At 33.0% G+C, this 23,631-nt stretch overlaps 4 protein-coding genes and 1 long non-coding RNA gene across 6 annotated transcripts; 1 reads left to right on the top strand and 4 right to left on the bottom strand.

The window, feature by feature from the left end:
* The first annotated feature begins 5,526 nt into the window (after positions 1 to 5,526).
* LOC108322446 (uncharacterized) lies at positions 5,527 to 9,382 on the top strand. Of its 2 annotated transcripts, XR_001831608.2 has the most exons (4): positions 5,527 to 5,664; positions 6,710 to 8,469; positions 8,558 to 8,614; positions 9,338 to 9,382. It is a non-coding gene; the product is annotated as an uncharacterized LOC108322446 (long non-coding RNA). The 2 variants fall into 2 exon arrangements; XR_008246850.1 differs by lacking the exon at positions 8,558 to 8,614.
* An 82-nt stretch (positions 9,383 to 9,464) lies between these two features.
* Positions 9,465 to 12,206, bottom strand: LOC108322445 (UDP-glycosyltransferase 73C6). The gene is made up of 2 exons (XM_017554546.2): positions 10,563 to 12,206; positions 9,465 to 9,734 (listed from the first exon to the last, which is right to left on the bottom strand). Exon 1 carries the CDS (start codon positions 12,055 to 12,057, stop codon positions 10,588 to 10,590), a length of 1,470 nt encoding a protein of 489 aa, XP_017410035.1. The 5' UTR covers positions 12,058 to 12,206; the 3' UTR covers positions 9,465 to 9,734; positions 10,563 to 10,587.
* A 1,267-nt stretch (positions 12,207 to 13,473) lies between these two features.
* On the bottom strand, positions 13,474 to 18,265 carry LOC108322407 (UDP-glycosyltransferase 73C3). The gene has a single exon (XM_017554482.2). It carries the CDS (start codon positions 18,112 to 18,114, stop codon positions 16,642 to 16,644), a length of 1,473 nt encoding a protein of 490 aa, XP_017409971.1. The 5' UTR covers positions 18,115 to 18,265; the 3' UTR covers positions 13,474 to 16,641.
* LOC108322377 (UDP-glycosyltransferase 73C6) lies at positions 15,193 to 15,762 on the bottom strand. The gene has a single exon (XM_017554454.1). It carries the CDS (start codon positions 15,760 to 15,762, stop codon positions 15,193 to 15,195), a length of 570 nt encoding a protein of 189 aa, XP_017409943.1.
* Positions 18,266 to 19,563: 1,298 nt separating the features above from the next.
* Positions 19,564 to 21,829, bottom strand: LOC108322408 (UDP-glycosyltransferase 73C12). Its single transcript, XM_017554483.2, has one exon. It carries the CDS (start codon positions 21,280 to 21,282, stop codon positions 19,777 to 19,779), a length of 1,506 nt encoding a protein of 501 aa, XP_017409972.1. The 5' UTR covers positions 21,283 to 21,829; the 3' UTR covers positions 19,564 to 19,776.
* Between the last annotated feature and the right edge of the window lie 1,802 nt (positions 21,830 to 23,631).

Below are 23,631 nucleotides of genomic sequence, written 5' to 3'. Positions count from 1 at the left end.
GATCTTAATTTGTTAAAAATGATTTGGGTCGGGTTAGTCCGCTATCAAAAATCAGGTTAGAAATTACAACATTCTGTCATAGGTCGACAGGCTAGCGTTTGAGGTTGCACATTTTTTTTAAACTTTTTTAAAATTTGTTTGTATATATACTTACCAATAAATATTTAAAAAACATTTAATCATATAAATAATTTTTAAATTTTTAATTGATTAATTAATATTTTTAATTTGTTGAATTCTTTTATTAAAATTAATAAAAATTGAAACTTAATTTTTATATATTAATATTTAAATTCTAATACTATTGTATATTTACATTTTTACAAAAGTATAATATAAAAAAATTATTTTTTAATTAAAAATAAAAAATAAAATGGGTCAGAAACGATTTAATTCGTGTTTGGTACGCTAATTTAACAAGTTAGAAGTTCGATGGATTGGTGGTTGAAAATTCTTATCCAACCTACTATGTTTTGGCAGACAGACATATTAATCATCGGTTTCTATTTCGACACTCTTACCGTAAAAAAATCAATAAATTATATATATATATATATATATGATGAATAGTGACATAAATAAATCTATACAAATTTAAAAATGCTAAATATAAAATATACTAAAATTAAAATAAATTTTTATTATTTATATATTAATTTAGATATATGCTAAAAATAATTTGGTGGAGGAAGGCCGCCTCAACCTCTATACGATTCCACCGCTGATGATGAAACATAAAAGTTTATTGTACATTTTATTTTAATATTAATCTACCAACCACGCACAACAAACATTAACGCTGTGTTCGTTTGAAGCGATTTAACTATTTACACAGTTTTGCGAGCGAGGAATTAAGCTCGTTATGCGTTCGGTTGAACTGAAATGCGCGGATGGATTTGTGGTGAAATGCGGGATGGTTGCACTGTTCAGTCACCCACGGTTGTGATGAGATTTGAGTAAATTGTCGCGGAAAAGTCGTATGTGCCCTCCAATTTAAGCAACGACGGGGGTGGCGTAATCGGTTACAGCAGAGTGTAACCAGTTACAGAAGAATGAAGTTTTTGCTGGGACACCGTAACCGGTTACGCAAACGCGTAACCGGTTACAGGGCTATATATTTTTCAATTTTTTGTATAATTATTTTAATATTATAATTTAAAAAGATGTACATCTTAATAAAATTAGGTATATTATATTTTCTAATTTATTAAAAATAAGTTGATTATTTAATTTTTATAATTTTTAAACATTAATTTTATAAATTATTCATAATTTTTTTTTCTTTATAGACATTTTTACAATTAAATATAACATTTATAAATAACATTTTATATTACTTTTATAACTAGGGGTATTTTAGTAATCTTTAATTTTTACAAATTAAATTAATTTTTAAAATCTATCAGATCAATCAAATCCTACACTAATTCTTACAAACTTTACTTCCAAATCCACTCTCAATTATCCACAAATTCACTCAAAAAAAACAACTAAAAAATTACCCTCAAATCTACTCAAATCCATTCAAATCATCTCCCCCAAATCTACCAAAAAAATAAAGCCTAAATGAATATTAGCTGTACCAACATTTATTTATATATTAAATTTTAAAATATAACCGTAGGTATCTTTATGTCGATTCAGTATTTATGTACTAATGTACATCAAGTCTACAAAAAAATTGAAATGTTTAAAATGTAATGTAATTTGGTGTTTTTCGTAAGTATTGTATTAAAAGCGTTAAGTCATCTGTCAGTGATTTTTTATTTATTTTGTAATTCTTAATTAAAAAAAAAACTATTGTGTTAAGTGAAGGTCTCATCACATAGTAAAGGTAATACGATGTGACTAGGGTAACGTCAGATATCAAATGTCATGTAAAATTCTCAATTTAAACGTGTATATTTTTTAAATTAAATAATTTTATATTTTTTAAGACTAAATTTAATTTCTATCATATTGGTATTTTTAAGAATATATTAATATTTTTATTAAAATTGATATTTTTAATAAGATTAAATTTATTTAAATTTATATTTTATATTAAACTTTATTTTTAAAAATTTTAAATGTATTTTATATTAATATTTTATTACATCATACTTTAGTGTTTTTATTTAAATTTATATTTCAATATTTTATAGATTTCTAATTAATTATAAATAAAATATCATATTAATATATATATAGTAGAATATAAGAGTTGATAGATATTTTAAAATAATAAAACTGAGTATTATAAAATTAAATTAATTTGATAATATTAATAAAATTTTTTGAACTCGTCTCACTGTCTAAAGCACTTGTCTTTTTTCTAAAACTTTTTTTTTTAAGTTCTCTACTAATTTTTTAACTTTTCTAACTCTTAGGTCATCTTTTTTGACAACCAGGAGGTGTCTAAATGACCATAATAGTGCGGTCTATATTTGTACCTGATCAATTTTTAGTATTAAGGAAGTAAGTTTTGGTCTTTTTTTACTTTTTCGTTTTAGGTTGAGATCATGCATTGTAATATTCCATTGCATATGTGTTTTGATCTCTTCTCTTGGTTTCTTGTTGATTAGAGAGGTCCTAAAGACTTACTGTAATATCTTTTATGTGATTTGTTGGCATTTTTAGAATTTCTTTTGTTATAAGCAAGGTTTGAGACCGGTGTTAATTGGTGATAGTTCTCTTTAAGGTAAAAGAAACTAATTTATTACTTATATATGTAATAGAAAATGTTATTTTGTTGTATATGTGCTTACGTGGTATGAAAATTTAGTTAATTTGATTCTTGAGTAATTGGTGATGAAATATGATTGTATGATAGCTTAGATGAGTTGAATTGAGTAAATGTAAATTTTGATGAGTTATGATGTGTTGCTGATGTTGTGATATTGTGTGACTGTTTTATAAGTTCTTTGGGATTGATTTGGAAGTAAATTGGGCACCCCTTGAGCGCTTGATTTTAGGGGCTCTAGCGTTGGGTTCCTTTTTTTGGACGTTGAGCATTAGAAACCAGAGGCTTGAGCGTTGATCACCAGCTCCTGGGCGCCCAAGCGCCAATCTTTTGAGTTTTATGTTTTGCTATTTTAAGTTGTGTATGATACTATGATGGATTGTTTCTTATACTTTGATATATGTAGGGTTGTATTCAATGTATTGTTTGATGTGTATTATATAAATGAATGTTTGTATTAAGGTATGGTTGAATATGAATTTTTATGGTGAAATTCTTATGGATGTTTCAAGTAGTGTATGTGTTATTGTGAGCTCTTACTTGGGGTTTATCTTGACATTCTAATGGTCATATATTCTCAAATAGAGAGGGATATGAAACATGTGGTGAGAGTAGTAGAAGATCCTAGTCTAGAGGTTTTTTTTGACTTTAGGTGAGTGATAACGGACTAACTTTGTATGGTAGTTTGAGGTTGTCCAGCTGTTTCATCACTATAAGTGCACAAATCGTCATAGTTCTACAATAACACATGTATCAGGATGGTATGAGTCTATGATTATAATTTGATTGAAGTGTGATATTATTCCAATATATTCTTAATGAATGTAATATAATTAATTGTGAATATTATGTTAAATTTATTTGATACTAGCTTACCCTTGTTGTTTTTCTTGTTGGCTTATGTTTGTTTTTGTCACTTGATTGGTGAAAATAGATGGTATTAAAGTGTCCGTGGATCATACTTTAGTAGAAGGACAACAAATGTATAGTTTTTTCTATACTAGTTCTATGTACATATTGGTGTGTCAATTGTTTTGTATACATATAAAATGGACTTTTATGTTTTATATAAATATAGTGAAACTTGATCTCCTAATTATGTTAATTGTTCTATTATATAAAATGTGTATAACTCTTTTATAATTTAATACTATATAATTGGGATGTTAAAATATAATATATATATATATATATAACTTTAATATAAGTATAAATATAAACAGAAATAAAATGAAAAGTATAAGCGTTCCTTTGTTAATAGAAAAAGAATCTTAAGGTTATATAGATTTATAAATTTAGATTTTGTATAGATTTATAAATTTATACACAATTATTTTAAATATGAATTGAAATAAAAAAATAATATTAAAGTTTTATATAATTAAACATCAATACAAATACATTTAAAATTTTAAAATAAAATTTAAATAAAGTTTAATGTAATATATACATTTAAATAAACTTAATTTTGTTTTAAATATTTAATAAAAATATTAATTTTAATAAAAAATTACTAGTATAATATTTATATAAAATTTAAATTTGGTTTCGAGTGAGATAAAATTGTTTTTTTTTAAATTAGTACTCAATTAAATTAAAATAACAATTACATAAACTAAATTAAAAATTTTCATATGACATTATTATACATACACTGAGAAGATGGAGATGAAGATGATAATGTGACCATTTTTGATTGACTCAAATGAGTGTGATATTGATTGACTCATATGAGTGTGATATTGATTGACTCATATGAGTGTGATATGATCACTACATCCTAAGTTTGTCATGTATTTTAATTAAATCATATTATTGTATCTCGCTAGCTTATATTTAACGTCTAATTTAACAATAGAGATTCAATTACATAGATTTTTCACAATTAAAAACTCAATTGAAATAAAAAATAACTAAAAGATTTATTTGAGAAAAATAAAATAAAAACCAATGGATTAATAGTATAAAATTAATGTAATTCTTAATATTATATCGTCACAAGGATATAATACTCTTATTTCCTTTTAAAATTATTAACATTAATTGTACACCTGGGAGAAATTCAACAACTCCCTTCTACTTTTCTTGAAAATGAAATTAATATTTCTTTTAACAACTCACTTCTTTTTGTTGAAAATACATTAAATATAACTCTCTTATTTCTGTTTTAATCTTTTTCCAACACCCTTTGAAATACCAATGCTACTCCCCTTTCAAATTTTTTGAACATTAGATTTTGTTACAACAAATAACAACATCCAACGTTAGTTTTTTAACATCTCCAATAATTCTTATCCATGCTTCAACATCTTTTGAAATCACTATGTTTTAATTGATAAATTCTTCTTATTAATACTTTTTGACAATAATTACACTTCAATTTTCTTACTATCCCACAAATCGAAATACAAAGACTCCATGCAATTTCGGTCCTTTTAATACCACTTTCTCTTCAACTAATTAGTTTTTTTTTTCAGATTGTAAATAGAATAGCACTCTCTTTAAGTCTAATTTTTAAAATAATCATTTTATATATTTAAAACCAGTAATTCGATTCGTTACAAATTATGTTTTAGAAAATATATTTGCGATTAAATATAATAATGTAAAGCACTACAACTGTGTAAACTAGGAAAACATTTACAAACTTCATTTCAAAATATTTGACAAATCAAATTCATTTCGTACTTTAATTTAAAAAATAACAATTATTCGAAATTATTTACCCACAAAAATAAAAAATAAAATCATATAAGATATTCCAGACATATAATATAATCCCTCCAAACCCTCTTCGAGTTCTGCCCTTCAAACCCTTCAATATGGTTGCTCTGGCACTGCACACCCGTCTCACTGTGGATACCTCGTGGCCGTGTTGGGGCCGATCATGATGGTGGTTGTCATCATCGACACCTGCATTTGGCCATCAATGGTGAATGACGGTTAGTGTGTTTTTTGATCTCACTCTCAGCTTTGCACTTATATCATCACTTTCTTTATGCGTTGCATTCTGCTAGTGTTCGTTGAGACTACTCCTTTCTCTGTTTTCTTAGTTTTTTCCTTATATGTTTTTTATTGTGAATCATGTTATGTGGGCAACTCTGACAATTGCTCTGATTAGTTTGATTCGGGCTATTTTCTGTTTCTGGTTTGTGAGGTTTTTCAAGGGAAGATACCAATCATATTCACCATACAATAGATTAGTACATCAGTCTCAGTTTAAAAACCAAAGCTCATTAGTCGTTCTCATGTCATCTTATTTCTTACCAATGTGGTAAATCCAACTCACCTTAATTTTTTCTAAATTCTTTACCGGCTTTATAACATATTTATCTGAGTCATTATTGGGAGAACCACCGATTCTGATTCTGATGCCATTGTGAGGTTTTGAGGAAAGACATCGGAGAGATTCGGCATCATTTAGTCGTGCACGAGCCCATATAACAACTAGGACATCACTTACAATCCACAACCTTAATACATTAGGTTTCTTGAGTGACAATTGTTAATTTAGTTACCTTGAATGGTACTGGCTACTCAGGTGATAGGCTGACCTGTGCTTTGTGTACCAATGATTTCAGCAAATGAAGGACTTTTTTGTTTTTATTTTTATATTTTATTTTTTCTATTTTGTTTTCAATTGTGTTTGAGCTAATACGTAGCCAGTTCGAATAATATATTCTCACCCTAAAAGAATAGTTTTGATTGAACTTCTGCTTGGTGAAATCTTTCATATTAGAGTAGAATCTCGTTTGAACCTTTTTAAAACTCCAGATCAAATATAATGCAACTCGATAAAAGGGTACTGCAATGCGACAAATATTCTTCGGAGCCTTCCTTTTTTCTTTCTTTTCGTGCTATCTACATTTACGCATTACACTCAAATGAATGTAACCAATATTAGTTTGTCGTTGTAGACTCTTTTTATGTTTTTCATTGTAAGACAATAGAATATATTATTATATACTGGTATCATATGGCATGCAGGCAAAGTATATTTTGACGGGAAGTTTATAAATAAAGCCGGTAGCCCTCTGCCTGAAAAAACTGTTGTGGAGATAATAGCCAAAATTACCAAATATGTATGTAGGTGACAGTTCTATTTACTTGAAATAATGTCTCAGCTGCAACTTTGGTGGAACTGTATTGTCGTTTGGCTTTTTTACATCAACACAGAACTGGACAGAAGTTGGAAACAACTTGGTGGTGATACTACTGGTAAAGTAGCTCTTGATTCTGAGCTGTCAACTGGAGGATTTACTGGCTGCTTACTTCATTATGGTGCATCACATGTTTATGGAGTTGGCATAGGTTATGGACAAGTAACTTGTTAGATAATTCAAGTTTCTTTTGGTTATGTTAAGAAATAGACTCTAAGTTTAATTCAACTCCACAAAATCGGTTTATAAGGTGAAGTTTGTATTCATTTATATATTATAAATTGGTCTTATTACTAGTCGGTGAGACTTCCAACATATCTTCTCTCATGTTAAGGTATATGCATATCGAGCGTGGAATTAGACATTAATGGATGGTCCAGAAGTGGGTGAAACAATATGTCTAACAAATAATAAATTTTGCTAGGATAGACTCTAAATATGTCAAACAAATAACAAATTTTGTTAGGATAGACTCTAACCAAACTCTGATACTATGTTGAGAAATGAACTTTAAATCTAATTATATTGATGCTGCTAGTGAAGCTATATTAATATTTTTTTTTCCTTTTGTTAAATGCAAACCCAACTATGTGGTTTTTCCTTAATATTTCTTTAGTTTTGTGTCTAAGGTTTCTTATATTCATTGTTTGTGTTGACTGTTTAGTTATGCAGTTATTCCTTAGAGGCTTAACTTGCATAGCACAGTACTTTTATTTTGTTACACTTTTTTTTTGGACTTATTTTTATTAGTTATGCCTTGGATTAATAATGATTGTCTGGCCAAACCTACGACTTTCGATTCTAATGATGAATATATCTTAAGTTTTGAGCACCCATTTTGTCTGTATCTGCTCTCTTGGTATAATGGCCTTCAACTACACCGCTACTTCTTTTGGGGTTGATCGTTATGCCTTATGGTCTAGGATTAGGCACACTGGATCGTACTCTGGTATCATTCCGTTATGTAAAATAGCTTACATTCCAGAGGTATTAGAGAATGACTGCTGCAATCTTTTCTTTGTCTGTATATGTACGCATATATTACTGTCTCAAGGTATGAACTCCAATTGTTAATAATGAATTCATAAAGTGCCCGGGTCATTTATTTTTGGGGTCGACTACAGCTGGTGCAGGCATAATTCCTAATTCTTTTAGCCATAAATTTCCTCCTCGGTGCTTTTTATGACAAGCAATATCTTTTATCTGTAAATAAAACTTAATGTATATTCAGCTGCTCAATGATATAAAATATGAATTGTTTTATTAATAAATATACACTTCTATTCATCTTTTAAGGGTAAGAGAAAGAAATGTTGCTATATATTTGTGCCTAGACTCCCAAAATCTTGATTTGGTGATTTTAGACCTCTCATTCATCTCTATTCTCTGGGTAAGTTCTGAAATATTGTCAAACATAGTCCTACACTCCTATCACAAGTAAAATATTTCAGATTATCAGAAAAGTTTATGATCACGATCTTGTCTCCTATGTCTATTGATTATTAAGTGCTCGGTCATCTTTGTAAGCAACCACAGAAGAGTAAGAGGAGACATTGGAGATTATTTTCGCTGAACTGAGAATTACTGGTATGATTAGCCTTCTTGATTCACTGCATCTTTTTTATTTCTTTTATTCTTTTAATAGTTCATGCCTGCTGTGGTCAATATCATGAAGGAAAATGCAGCATTAGTGACTTTGATTAAGCCACAATTTGAAGCTCGTAGATTTCAAGTGAGGAATACAAACTCCTATTATATAATTTTGTTGTTTGTTTTGATATTGTCGGCAATAATAATGTGCATTTAAATATGCTCTACATGATTAATATGATATGGAAGAAGTTTAGGTAAACTAGGTGAAATATTACAAATGCACCTTTACATTTTCTTCTCTGGCATTTTCCTTTCTTTCATCTTGGTTTATTGAGACATTGCGTACATATATTTGGTGAACCCGATGTGCCCCTTGGACTAGATCAGTTTCATAAGCTAAATCTGAGGGAATTGGGTAGTAGTAGGGAGTTTATCTGTAATAATACTACGTAATCTTTGGTTGTAGAGGAAGGTTAGACATCTAAAGTGAATATGTTTCTCCAAAGATTGTCAAGGGATGGCCTCTTTTGCTCTCAGCTCATGGATTTTGTTAGGGATATCCAATGATTTATTTTCAAATAAATCGCTAAGATACACACTTTTCTAATTTCAAAACATGTCACCAATGCGATTTTTAAATGTTAACTTTGCTGCATAGATTTTGTCAGTCAATTTAATGCGTGAAAAGACAATTTTTATCCCAATGTCTCCGATGAAAATAACAATTGTATATTTATCGTGTTTTGTGCAAGTGGGATTATACTCATTATAGTTTTGTATTAAATAATCATCATTGTTTCCCCTTGTAAATAAAGAAGAGAAAAGTACTATCTCTAACCTTTGAATATCATATTCTGTTCAGGTAAGAAAAGGAGGGATAGTGAAAGATCCTATTGTCCATCAAGAGGTGCGGGAAATTTTGCTATCTGATCAGATTGTTTATTCTCTATATTACTCAAAATCTAATATAATTAGTAGAAATAGAACTATTTGAAGACAAGTGTGGAACCAAACGGTTAAACACAATGCTTTATAATGTCCTCTTCGTATTTTATCTCCTTCTAACACAATATATTTCAAAATAGCTGTAAGTTAAAACAAGATATAACACCTTGTATGGAACAGAGTAGTCTTTACAGATAGCAATATCCTCTCTATGGATTTCTGACTTTCTGCTTATGGCTTTACTAGTGAAGCTCTGCAATTGTTCTACGAAGGGATTGGAGAACTCCAAGTCTGAGCTAATTGTACGATTTCCTCTGCGTAAATAAAACAACACAATATTGTCAAGGTGGAGCTTGAAAAGAGATTGCCGAAAACAATACTCAGCGAGGATTTATGGGGTTGGTTGATCAAACTTGCACTTAAATTGCTCGTAACATTAGCAACGTTAGCATCAAACAATACTTAACTATAAAAGACATAATAGCAATGGACAAGTTATGGATAATTTGAGTTGAATTTGCTGCATATTATATACAGCTGTATTGAATAGGTATAACACTATTTGAATATTATATTTAGGTATATTTTTACTTGGCTAGAATCAATCACATGACATTTTATTGGATGAATTTTCTAGGTTCCCCATGAAATTACCCACATATTAATCCGGTATTAATCTGTAGATAACTTATCCACGAAATTATAATAAAATCTTTATACTTAAAAGGAGTCAAATTAATAATTGAAATTTGTTTGACATATTATTATTTGCTGCTAGTGCTATTGAGAGATATAGTAACTAGTAGGAGACTAAAATGACAATAATTTCTATTCTTTTATGGCATTCGCCTAATATCAAAATCTATATTATGATAAAAAAAATTCAATTTTAAGAACTATAGTAATTTAATTTAATTAAAAATATTTTCTGTGGACTTATTTTTGTGTGATAATGACCTAGTCCACAGGCTTAAGATCGTATTACTCATTCTGGTTGAGTGTTAGTGGACTAAAATCATCAGATAAAATATTGGGCGGGCATAATTTATTTGGCAGTCTTAAACACAATCAAGATTACAAAATTACTAATGTATTTTACTAATTTGCTAAGCAGAATTAGGAAATCTGTGGAAATAATATACCTTATATGCTTTTGGTAACAGAAGATTAGTTTTTGTGGGACTGTTGCATGATGTCTTGGATTAGCTGGGTCACATTGAAGTGAGAGGAGCCTCCTTCTACAGCTGTCTTAGCCATCTCTGCAAGCCCTGTGGCCCTTTTTCTTCTCTCTTCCCTTTCACTTCCCTCATCCATTAACTTCTCTATAGCCCTCACTACATCTTCCTTCTTCACCAATACCTCAGTTTTCTCTTCATCACCCCAGAGCACCGGAGTTTCCACCCCAACGCGTACACCAATTCTTATAATGTTCACAACAAACCTCTCATTGAAGAATTGGTCCCCAAACAGTGGCCACGTAAGCATTGGCACGCCAGCGGATATTGCTTCTAGGGTTGAGTTCCAACCGCAGTGTGTCATGAACCCTCCAATTGCAGGGTGTGATAGTATTAGTACCTGAGGAGACCAACCCAGTAGCATTAGACCTACCCCCTTGGTCCTTTCCTCAAACCCTGATTCCTTAATCCACTTCATCAACTCTTCTGTTTGATTCCTTTCCCTGATGACCCAAATGAACGGTATTTTGGATGCTTCTAAGGCCATACCAAGCTCTATCAACTGCAACGGAGTTAAATTGCATATGCTACCAAGGCACACGTAAATGACTGAATTTGGTTTTTGCAAGTCAAGCCACTTCATGCAACTATGAGCATCACTTGATGTGTTGTTGCTGTTCCCTCTCTGAGCCTTATCCAAGTCATTCCTGTTTCTAAGTGAAACGGGCCCAACAAACCACACTTTATTGTTTCTGGCCTTCTTGAAATCCCCTGCATATGCTTGTTCCAACTCCTCAAAAGAATTCACGACCACCCCATAAGTAACCGCTTCAGCTGCGGCCATTTTTTCAACAAACTCGCTCCAGTTTTCGTGCATAGGTCTTGCAGTCTGTGCTTTTGTGATCTCAACTTTGTCAGGGATGTCAGGTATGGAAAAGTACTCTGAATCTGTGGCTATGGTATCAAAAACTTTAGAAGTGACCAACTTTTGCTGCCACCAGAGACAGAAACCACTAACGCCGTAGAAAGATATTCTGGGGACGTTGAATTTGGTGGCGATGTCGGCTGTGTATGTTAAACCCACGTCAGAGATTATGCAGTTTGGTTTCGGTGTCAACTGTTCAAACACTTTCTCAGCCGGTTCGTGTAGCATGGTGTTTGCGGCAAGGAAGAAATTCAAACCCATGCCCATAGAAGGCAGCATGTCAAAATTCTCACACCCTTCTGGAAATCCAGCATCGTGGGATGGAAATTCGAGTGGAACCAGTCGGAGGTTGAGGCCTGAGTCGGAAGCACGGGAAAAGGTTTCTGATAAACGAGAAGCGTTATGTACGGTGGTGACTACAGTAACAATCACGTTATTCTGTGCCAATATTGTTGCTAGGTCTGTCATTGGGAGCAAGTGGCCGGGGGACATGAGAGGAAACAGAACGAAGTGAAACTGAGATTCTTGGGATGCCATTTGGATTTGAATTGGTCGAATGCAAAAGCTGAAATTCACTTGTTTATAATCTCTTAGACACTTGTTTTAAAAAGCATCTCATGGCTATTTTCTGTGGTGGCACAGCTTCCGATGGCGAAGACTTGCAAGAATTGCAAGTCAACACGTCTTTAGTGTTCATCTACTAATTAGAAGCTTTTCTTCAACAACTCTGCATGACAACACGACACCTTTTGATTGGTGTATTTGAAATTTTTTTAAAAAGTATTTGAATGGACCAATACATTTTTGACATATATTCATTATAAAAAAATGGTTAAAAAATTTTAGTTATTAACATATCATAAAAGGTTCTCAGCTAACAAACAAGATTGGAGCCTTAAGAACATGACTCGTACATTACACAAAGAATTTGAGTTTCTTGTTAATGTAAAGAGTTATCGACAAACAATTTATAAATACTCCTAGGTGTTTATTTTAATTTTTTGAGTTTGGAGGCTGGTTCAATCCAGCTGGATTCGCTTAAACGTCTATCTTGTATAGATAAAAAAATTAGTTATCAATTAGACCAGTGGGGAAACTACTAAGAAGAGAGAGAAAACAAAAACATAGGCAATGACCATAAATAGTAGAAAAAAAATTTTGCTCCAGCTTGTTAAAAAGAGTTTACTATCTTTTTATTTCCCACTCTTTTTCATATTTTAGTTTTTAGTCTTTAATAAAAAATTTGATCTTATTTTTTGAATTTCTTATTTTCTTAAATAACAATGTTAGCGAATAAACAAACGACAACATTGATAACCTAGTGCTCATGTCATTACTATTTATGCATATGACGGAATGACACGTTGGTCTATAAACCAGTGAAAAAAATAAAATAATAATGAGAACTAAACTACTCGTTAACTATAACATCACTATAAGTTATGAGTTAATGTAAACTGTAAATATATTATTATTTTAAAATTACAGCTGCCCTATTCCTTTATCAAAGTTGTTTTTTATTTGTCTATAAAATAGGTTTATTTGGTAATTTATATGTATATTTAAATTTATGATTATTTTAATTTATTTTTGCTCAATTAAGTTTTAATATTTTTTATTTAATTGAGTTTTAATATTTGTTAAATATAATTAATATGAATTTTTCTTTTATTAGACATAATGTTGTTTAAAAAATATCATATATTAAAATTTGAGTATTTTGATCATATATTAAATTTATATTAAAATTTGGAATTAAATATATTTTTTAAAATAAAGTACATTTTAGTTTTTTTTTTTCCAAAATCAACGGCGTTAAAATAACGCTGACATACCAAACGTCTAAGCACGTGTTAACGTCTTTTCTTTCTATCGTTTACGCGATGAATTTTTTCAAAGTAAACGTCAGCTTTTCCTTGACATTAGTTGCCTTTCTTTTTCCTTGGGCAAAACATCCTCTTCTTTCTCTGTGAGACCAGCAGCACTCACCGAACCAACAACCATCGAACCAGCACCCCCTCTGGTCGGCCAAAGGCATCTCCAGCAACGTCGCTCGTCGACAAACTCATCGCCAGCGACCGTGAAAGCCCTCCTTTTATGTCTTCTTCTTGTGCGCGAGAGAGAAACACCCTCACTCAACAAGATGCATTCTCCCGGCCACCGACGAGGCCAGCCGCCGCCGGTGCCTCCGCAACGATCTTGGCCATAATCGACACCGCAGAACACTTGGAAGTGAACACTGTGACCGTCTTCTGCTTGGTCTCGAACAGGCCAGAGAGATCAAAGCCTGATGACATGGAGGAGATGAACTCGTCGGAGAGATCACAGGTTTTTCTTCGATTTACGTGTTTTATTGATTGGCGGCGATGTTGTGCGACCACTGAATTCAGTAACGCGGAGTGTGGCGGAAGAGTTTCTCGTTTTGCCGGTGTCTACGGCGGTTCTTGGCGCGATGACGATTTTCTGTCCTGCGCACAAAAACACCGAGGCTTGATGACACAAGGTCAAAATTAAAGCCTAAACAAAACTGGCATTCTCACAAGTAAATTTTTCAAAATGGGGTTTGTCGGGTGCTCAGAGTAGTTCACGGATTCTTGCTGAGTGTTGAGGGCCCTCCTATAAACGAGCTTTCGGTTGTGTTCTGTACACAATCCACTGGCAAAGATGGAGGGGTGTTTTGGGATTTCGTTCCCTAAGAACCCTACATACATATAGGTGGATGATTTTTTTAAAGAAGAGTGATTCTGGTCTTTATTAAGGATATGGCAGATGTGGGAGAGATATATAACTATAAGTACAAGAATTTTGTGAGTAGGGTGGTCCAAAGTTGCTGCTACTGCTTACTGCATGCACTCTTTGTATAAGGATGCAAAGACAAAGACCACTCAATTTTTCCGTCCCAGACTCAACTTTAGGTGCTCACAGAAAAGGGAACATAAAGAGCAGCTGAGAGATGAAGCATCTGCTACCCCCATAAACAATTTTAACTAATTGGAGTACAAGCTGTTCAGAGGTGGGTGTCATTCTGCCATCCGTCTCTGATGCTGGCTTGGTTGGAATGGGGTATGGGAACGTGACTTCGGGAGGTGGCGGTGCTGCTGCGACGTTGTGTGTGTGGCCTGCTATGCCAATTCACAATTACAATCCCTCTGTGAATCCTGCTGTTGGGTTTGTTCATGACTGTGGTAGAGTCGGGAGAGAGAGAAGAAGGGAGAGGATCGAGGAAAGATTAACAGTTTTAGAAAAAAAATTACGTGTCACACTACTGTTAGGCACGTTAGCTTTTTTTTAAAGTTGTTGGTTTTGGAGGATCAAAATAAAGCTTTCTTTAAAGAGATGACTAAAATGTACTTTATTTTAAAAGAGAGATTAAAAACAAATTCGCATGATAGATTAGGGACTAAACACATATTTAACCCTGCAATTTAATTATTTTTTATTTTGAAATGTGTCATATATCAAATTCATGAGTTTCAAAATAAAAGATAATTGAGATACCTTCCCAATCAATTGATCATTTAAACTGATTAAGAATGTAACTAAAAACTAAACAAATCTAAAAAAATAAAGAAAAAATATCTTAAACCCTGTAGTATAAATTTAGCACGTTTCCAATCCTGCGAGTCCTGAGCCATTTCGTTAGGTAACTATGCCTTGGAGAATTCAATGGTGTCAGGGAAGTCCGGCACCGCGAATGACTGACATTGAGGTGACATTTTCATGCACTTTGGACTTGGTAATGTTGTGCGAGCACAAGAGGGCGAAGCATGAGATTCCGTGGAAGACAACTCTCGGTATCTTGAACTTTGATTCAACAACATAGGCAATGGAGTCTTGCACTGCCTTTGAACTTTCCAAGGTACGCAGAAGTCGGAAACATGCAAGTGGGTAGTGTTTCCAACTCTGAAAGCCATTTCTCGATGGCTCTTTCAGCTTATTAGAAGCGGCGAAAAACAAGTATTGGTATTGAGGGGAAGGGAGAGTGTCCGTATTTTCACGACCTTCTTGCAACCCTGCTTCTTTGGAAGGAAAGTGTAGCAAGTGAAACTGGATTTGGAGGTTTAACGCTTTTGCTTGATCAATGACATTGTTTAACTTTGCTGCATTGAGGGGTGTAAGGAAAATAGTGACAGAAACGCCATTGACTGCGAGTAATTTGACCTTTTGTGTAAAGGGAAGGAGATGGCTTTGGGACATTAAGGGAACAAGAACAGAGTGTTGCTGATGAGTTTGGGAATCCATGGAGTGAAGGGCAAGACTGTAGCCTTGAGTTCATTGTAATAAGGAATGGGTGAAAGCGTAGTTGCAATATAATGGTCGTGATAAACGATATACGAGAATAAAATGCCACAGAGAAAGGAAGGTGGCAATCTTTGTCTTCTCTGAAATTTGGTGTTCTGCTACTACCTTTGCACTTCCAACTCTTTCTTCGGATAGATATAGATAATGATATGTTGGTTTTACCAAACTATATTACATGTTGCTCTTTTTTTTTTTATTCAACTGAAAAGCTTTTATCTTTCATCTGGATGGTCCATGAACTCTTTTGAAAGATTCAGTGGACTTCATGCTAAATGCTTCAAACTATCTTCTCAAATTCGAAACCTGCATCTTCTTTGTTTTATTTAACTTGTCACAAGTTTTCTTGACAGTTTTTAAAGTAATGATGATAAAAATATTATCATATAAAGTTTCTTGTACAATAACAAGTGTTTTTGTTATTATGGCTTTTGAGTTGTGTTGTGCTACTCTTAAATTTTCAAGTAATGGAGTTTGAATTGAACTGTCTTTAACTACCTTTGAACTCTGAAGTATGCCCTTATTTTGACAACCCATAGATGATAGTTCTCCATAGAAAAAAATAATATGAAGTGAAAGTTATGAACTATTATTGGAAGTTTGAAGAATTTGTGTAATTTTTCTCCAAAACTTTCCACTTCTTTTTTCCTCAAAGAACATAAAATACAAATAAAGAAAGTAATTATCACAAACTTAAGTAGACTACGGAAATTATCATAAGTACTTCATTTTAATTTAAAAAAAAAAAAGCAACAAAAAAGGAACCTCAAAAAGCGTTAGACAAAAACATCTCAATTCTAGTAAATAAACCTAATAATTGATCTAAGGCATTTTGAAACTTGCTATGTCTTGAATTAGGAGAGACATATTGTTGTAAGACGAACCACCTTCTTCCACTGTTTTCTTTGCCATGTCTGCATAGTTTCTGGCTCTTTCCATGAACACTTGTTTTTCTTTGCCTTCATCCATTAGCTTCTCAATAGAATCTGCAACATTTTCTTTTGTGACCTGAACACGAGCCTCATCTTCCTGTCCTAAGTGCACAACAGATTCAGCTCCTAAACTCACCCCATTCTCCACCACTTGTACAACAATCTTCTCATTCAGAAACTGCTCAGAAAACAAAGGAAAAGTCACCAACGGAACCCCAGCACAGATCCCTTCAAGCGTGGAATTCCATCCACAATGTGTCAAGAACGCTCCTATTGCTCTATGTGACAATATCAACACTTGTGGCACCCAACCCTTTATCAGAATCCCTCTCCCTTTCACCCTCTCTTCAAACCCATCTTCCAACAGCCACTTCTCAATTTCCTCTCTTCCATATGCACCTCTAAGCACCCAAATGAATGGCCTTTTCGTTGCTTCCAATCCTAACCCCAATTCTATCAATTGCTCAGGAGTTGCACGGTTCAGGCTACCAAGGCACACATAAATCACAGACCTTGCAGGCCATGAATCAAGCCACTTCATATACCTATTTTCATCACTCGAGTTTCTCTTATTTCTCAGAGCCTTCTCACTGTCATCCTTATTGCACAGCGACACAGGTCCTACACACCATACCTTATGCCCCGTAACCCTTTCATACTCTTTCACATATTCAGCTTCCAACTCTTCAAAACTGTTAACAACAATCCCATATGCCTTTTTTGCAGCTTTTCTTGTCGCCTCACGACAAGCTTGCAGCTTCACGTCTTTGCCGGGATGGAATAATCCGGGGAGTTGAGACCTTCGCAATTCGATTCTGTGGGGCATTCCAGGCACAAGAAATTTCTCATCATAAGACAAGTCTTCATGGACCTTTTCCTTGTTCAAAATGTAGCAGCATAGGAGATAGAAAAAATTTGATGCCTCGAATATTATTCTTGGGACGTTGAACTTGTCAGCAACATCAGCCATACACACGAAATTCTTGTCGGCAATTATGCAGCTTGGAAAGGGCCTTTGGTTTTGAAGAAGCTCTTCTATTGGTCGCTGCATCAAGTTCATGGCGACAGTGAAATTGGATAGGAGATCCATTGAAGGAAGAATGTCTGCGCTCTCACACCCCTCTGGTAATCCAGCTTGAGCCCATGGAAACTGAACATGCAGAATCTGGATGGGTGAGCCAGATTGAATCTCTCTGTCTATGCTAGCTTGGAAGTGGATGGAGTTGAGGGGTGTGGTGATTATGCTCACTTTCACTTTGCGTCGTGCCAACATTTTGGCCATGTCCACCATGGGAAGAAGATGACCCGGGGTCATTATTGGGATGAACACAAAGTGGAGGTTGCAAGGGGGAGTTGAATCCATTAATTGCAAGCTTCTGTGTTGTGGGAGTTTCTGAGAAAATTCTTGCTATTTCTCTGCTCTCCGACTCTTTTTCTTTATGAGTATTCAATTTGTTCATCAAGGGGTTAATATTATGTGTCTGTGCTCACTCTTTCAGATCCAAATCCAATTACATATTTTGTTTTTATTGATAACCAAATACTCGTTGTAAGGCATGCATATGGTATGAATTCTAAGGAAGACGCGAACCGAGTTGAACCACCTAAATTGAGACACGATTTTGTGTTTATAGACAAATCATAAATGACACTTGTTACTTTCCAAAATGCAACAGTGAAAGAGTTTGGTGGTTTTCATTCACGTGACTTGGACAAGAAATTTCCACCTGGTTTTTCGTCGCCACTCGTTAACGAGGCAGAGTTTGAGTTGGTGTGGTTCACTGGAGGGGTGATTCTTCATCATTGGGTGTACAGTAACAATTCACTAATTTTCCTTTTTATTTTTGGCAAGATAAAAAACGAAAAATTCTATTAAACTTTAAAAAAGAAAACAATGGCTGAAAAATATCAAAGTATGAAAGAAACTGTATGATCCGTGAAAAAAAAACATCAAATCAACAATGTCTAATCTTGGTGAAACAGATGATGTCTACACTCAACTGAAATTCAATCGATGAATCACTGACGAAGTTATATAAGAGAAAAGAAAATAAAAAATTCAAATTTTAATTTTTTTATATAAAATATGAAATTATCTAATTTTAAATAGTAAATTATCCTTATAAATACATGTCATTTTTTAAAAAAAAATTCTACCAAATAAAACTTTAAATCATAAAATATTTTAAGTTTTTTATTAAAATAAATTATCCATTGAATTTCTCATAAGAAGAATTGCGCGTAAATCCTTTGAATATCTAGTTTTTCCTTGTCACGGAAAAGGATTTTTACAAGCATTCATTATGATTGTAGCTGAAATTTTGGGTACACTTGCATCATTACATTTTTTTTGCATAGAAAGATATAATAATTGCCACTAAAAATATCTTTAAATGTAGGATTTAACTAGTTAATTAATTGCATTTTCCTAAAAAACAGTTATCTTTGAATGTTGTAAAGACTTAACTAATCTCCTTAATATATCGTGAGATGAGAATGTGTTAATAATTAATTCTTTAAGAGAATTCAGAATACATTATTTCATATGTCGGGTCTTTGCCATGATATATTATTTCAACATGTCTTTTATCTTCTATAAGGGTACAGAGTAAGATGCAAAATTAATAAGTAAATAATGAAGATGATTAAATAATTATATATATATATATATATATATATAAATATATATTTAAATAAATGCTATTACAATTACTTTATTAAAAAATATATATATACTTTATTAATATATATATATATATATATATATATATATATATATATACCCTGCTTTAATAAAAGAGCCGAACCAACATGTTACATGTCTTTCCCTTTCTTTCATCTCATCACTAAGATATCTTGGGTACCCTCCTCCTTTCTTTCCTAGCATATATTCAACCTATAGCAGATCAAAGATCCATTTTTCGTGCTTCATTGGGACAAAGCTTAAGCAACAAAACACCCAATTTAAAAGTGCAATCTGAGTCTAGCATAACTCAAAATACTATAGGACATCTCTGAATATAATTTACTCTAGAAAAACATTTGGTGTTCCATTTTGTTGTGACATTTTCAAACGGATGATGTCTTGAGTTAGCAGAGACATGTTGTTGTAAGATGAACCACCGTCTTGTATAGTTTTCCTTGCCATGTCTGCATACTTTCTTGCTCTTTCCCTTATCACTTCTTTTTCTTTTCCTTCACCCATTACATTCTCAATTGAATCCGTAACATTGTCCCTCGTCACCTCTACTCGAGCCTTGAATTCATCTCCCAAGCGCACAACAGTTTCAGCTCCTGCACTCACTCCAGTCTCCACCACCTGCACAACAACCTTCTCATTAAGAAACTGCTCAGCATACAGAGGATAAGTCACCAACGGAACCCCTGCACAGATCCCTTCAACCGTGGAATTCCATCCACAATGTGTCAAAAACGCTCCTATTGCTCTATGTGACAATATCAACACTTGTGGCACCCAACTCTTTATCAGAATCCCTCTCCCTTTCACCCTCTCTTCAAACCCATCTTCCATCAGCCATTTCTCTATTTCCTCTCTTCTATATGCACCTCTAAGAACCCAAATGAATGGCCTTTTTGTCGCTTCCAATCCCAACCCCACTTCTATCAACTGCTCAGGCGTTGCACGGTTTTGGCTACCAAGGCACACATAAATCACAGACCTTGCAGGCCATGAATCAAGCCACTTCACATATCTACTCTCATCACTCCAGTTTCTCTTACTTCTCAGACCCTTCTCCCTGTCATCCTTATTGCACAGCGACACAGGTCCTACACACCATACCTTATGCCCCGTAACCCTTTCATACTCTTTCACATACTCTGCTTCCAACTCTTCAAAACTATTAACCACTATCCCATATGCCTTTTTCGCAGCTTCCCTTATTGCCTCACGGAAAGCTTGCAACCTCAAGTCCCTGCCAGGATAGAATAATCCGGGGAGTTGAGACCTTCGCAATTCGATCCTGTGGGGCATTCCAGGCACAAGAAATTTCTCATCATAAGATGCAGCTTCATGGACCTTGTTCTTGTTTAAACTGTGGCAGCACAGCAGATAGAAGCAACTAGTCCCGTCGAATATTATTCTAGGAACATTCAACTTGTCGGCAACACCAGCTGCGCACAAGAGATTTGTGTCGGCAATTATGCAGCTTGGAAATGGGCTTTGGTTTTGTAGAAGCTCTTCTATTGGACGCTGCAACAAGTTCAGAGCGACATTGAAGTTGTATAGGAGATCCATTGAAGGAAGAGTGTCTTGACTCTCACACCCCTCTGGTATTCCAGCCTCAGCCCATGGAAACGGAACATGAAGAATTTGGATGGGTGAGCCAGATTGAATCTCTCTGTCTATGCTATCTTGGAAGTGGATGGAATTGAGAGGTGTGGTGACTATGCTCACTTTCACTTTGCGTCGTGCCAACATTTTGGCCATGTCCACCATGGGAAGAAGATGACCCGGGGCCATTAACGGTATGAACACAAAGTGGAGGTTGCATAGGGATGTTGAATCCATTATTTGCAAGCTTCTGTGTTGTGGGAGATTCAGAGAAAAGGAAAAGACTCTCACTTTACCTTCTAACAAATAACCATAGATGTTTGCTCACTGCAATACTAAGCTGAAAAGACCGCCGGCATATGGCCATGTGCTGCTTGTTATTAAACTTAAATTAGAAATTTATTTCTGGTCGGTTAGTATTCCTAGAATAGCAGTGGTAGGCATCATGATTTATTTCTAGTATTTGAAAAGACAAAAACTTTTGAGTTGTCTCTGGCATGTAAAGAGGCAGTCCTTTTCCCATAAATAATTGTATCAGGTCATTTGAAAGAATGCAGAGAAAAACTAAGATTTTTTTTCCATACCCTGCCAACCTTTTGCCTTCCTGTTGCCAACAAATTGGCAACAGAGCGTGTGTATGACTGAGAGACAACGCGGCAGTGTGCGCGGAGAGAGCAGCAACTAAGAGTTTTATGAGGTGTGTAAGTTGAATGTAAACACCGAGAGAAATGGCACGACTAACCAATGACATCTCGCTATCTAAGTTGACAAAAGACGTTAACTATGACAACTGGAAGGTGCAGATAAAAGCCCTTCTCGGCTCCCAATATAACTGGGACATGGTCGAGACTGGATTTGAGAAACCGGCAAACATAGATGAATATTCAAATGTCCAATTGAACGCGTTGAAGGCCGTTCGAACTAAAGACAAGACAGCTTTGTGTCTACTATACCGAACTGTTAACGAATCTGGCTTTGAAGAAAAACGACAAAATTAAAAACAAAATATTAAGGTCAAGATTATATAAAACTAGTATTTGTATCCGTGCAAATGCATGGGTATTTTTTAATTATATTTGATATTTAATAATAAAAATTGATTAATTTTATATGTTATACTTTAATCATAATTAAATTAATAATTGTATAAACATTTTCAAATTACTTCAATTTTATTGAAGTTCAGTACCTCTTTCGTTGCATTTTTTTTAACTGCTTGAAGATGTCTGTCTCAATGTACCACAAATACTTTCATATATTTACATTCTTGCATAAACATCTCAGAAAAACCAAAACCATTGTTACTAAGCTACTTCAAACAATAACATAAACATTCTTCAGACATAGCGAGTGCCAAACAAACAGTGTTCATCCCTTGCTCATGTGCAATCTCTAATGCTTTGTTTACTTTAGGTATTTAGAGGATATAATTTGGGGAGAATGATTGAATAAATTTGAGGGTAAATTTTTTATTGTTTGTTTGAGTAGATTTGAAGGTAATTGAGAGTGGATTTAGAAATAAAATTTGTTAAAATTACTATAGGATTTGATTAATGTGACAGAATAAAAAAATTTGTTTAATAAATATAAATTAAAGATTACCAAAATACTCCTAGTTAATAAAGTAATATAAAATGGTAATTATTAATGTTATATTTAATTGCAAAAAAATTTATAAAGAGAAAATTAAAATTAATTATTAAAATTAATTATCAAAATTAATTTTAAAAAGGTAAAAAAATTGTAATTTAGTAATATAATTTAATCATAATTGATATAATTTTATAATTTTTGGTTTTTATAATCAAATTGAATATTTATAATAAAAAAGTGAATGTATCAATAATATAATTATTTAAAAATAGAAAAAATATAAAATTTATTTAATTATAAAAATATATGAAATGATATGAGGTAAGAACATCTTATCATTGTAGAAATGAAAATATTATATATGTATACCAACTTTCATCGTATAAGTAAAAATAAATTATATTTTTAAATAATTTGGTAGTGTTATAAATATCAGAACAAAAATTTGCTTTGATTAATAATATTTTATGTATCACGAATGATTTAACATAATAAAAACAATAACTAATAAAATTATAATATGGAATGGATAGAATGGTGTGTTACACAGAGGTTAAATAAAACATTTCTCAAAAAAATCATTGAAAATCCATGCAGATGTGCGAAGATAGGAAAAAATATATATCTCACAAATAATCACTTTTACTTACTTGCAAATCGGTAAAAGCGAACATAAAAATTCATTCAAAAATCCTTCTTTGATAATATGCACTACAGTAAATCTTGGCAGTGCCAACACACCTAACAGTAACACACCTGGATTTTCACATTAATGTAATTAATTTCAGTAACTATATATATCAACAGTTTAAAACTTCGAACAACTATCAGAAATACAGAGTAACATACCCATAACTTTAATTTATTTAGTTGTAGCTCTTTTGTTGTAAAAAGTTTTAAAAATTTCTTTACATTTTTATTTGTGTTCTTGACATTTTCATATTTGTTTTAGAATAAGTATTTTTTGTTTTTTATTTTGTTTTAACTCTAGAA

The sequence above is a fragment of the Vigna angularis genome, chromosome 2 (assembly GCF_016808095.1).
Source record: "Vigna angularis cultivar LongXiaoDou No.4 chromosome 2, ASM1680809v1, whole genome shotgun sequence".
Lineage (NCBI taxonomy): Eukaryota > Viridiplantae > Streptophyta > Magnoliopsida > Fabales > Fabaceae > Vigna > Vigna angularis.
The sequence above is the reverse complement of the archived record's forward strand: the minus strand, read 5'-3'. Positions and strand labels throughout refer to the sequence as shown.

Coding starts and splice junctions, on each gene's coding strand:
- LOC108322445 (XM_017554546.2), bottom strand. CDS start 12,057: ATGGCATCCCAAGAATCTCAGTTTCACTTCGTTCTGTTTCCTCTCATG.
- LOC108322377 (XM_017554454.1), bottom strand. CDS start 15,762: ATGGATTCCCAAACTCATCAGCAACACTCTGTTCTTGTTCCCTTAATG.
- LOC108322408 (XM_017554483.2), bottom strand. CDS start 21,282: ATGGATTCAACATCCCTATGCAACCTCCACTTTGTGTTCATACCGTTA.
- LOC108322407 (XM_017554482.2), bottom strand. CDS start 18,114: ATGGATTCAACTCCCCCTTGCAACCTCCACTTTGTGTTCATCCCAATA.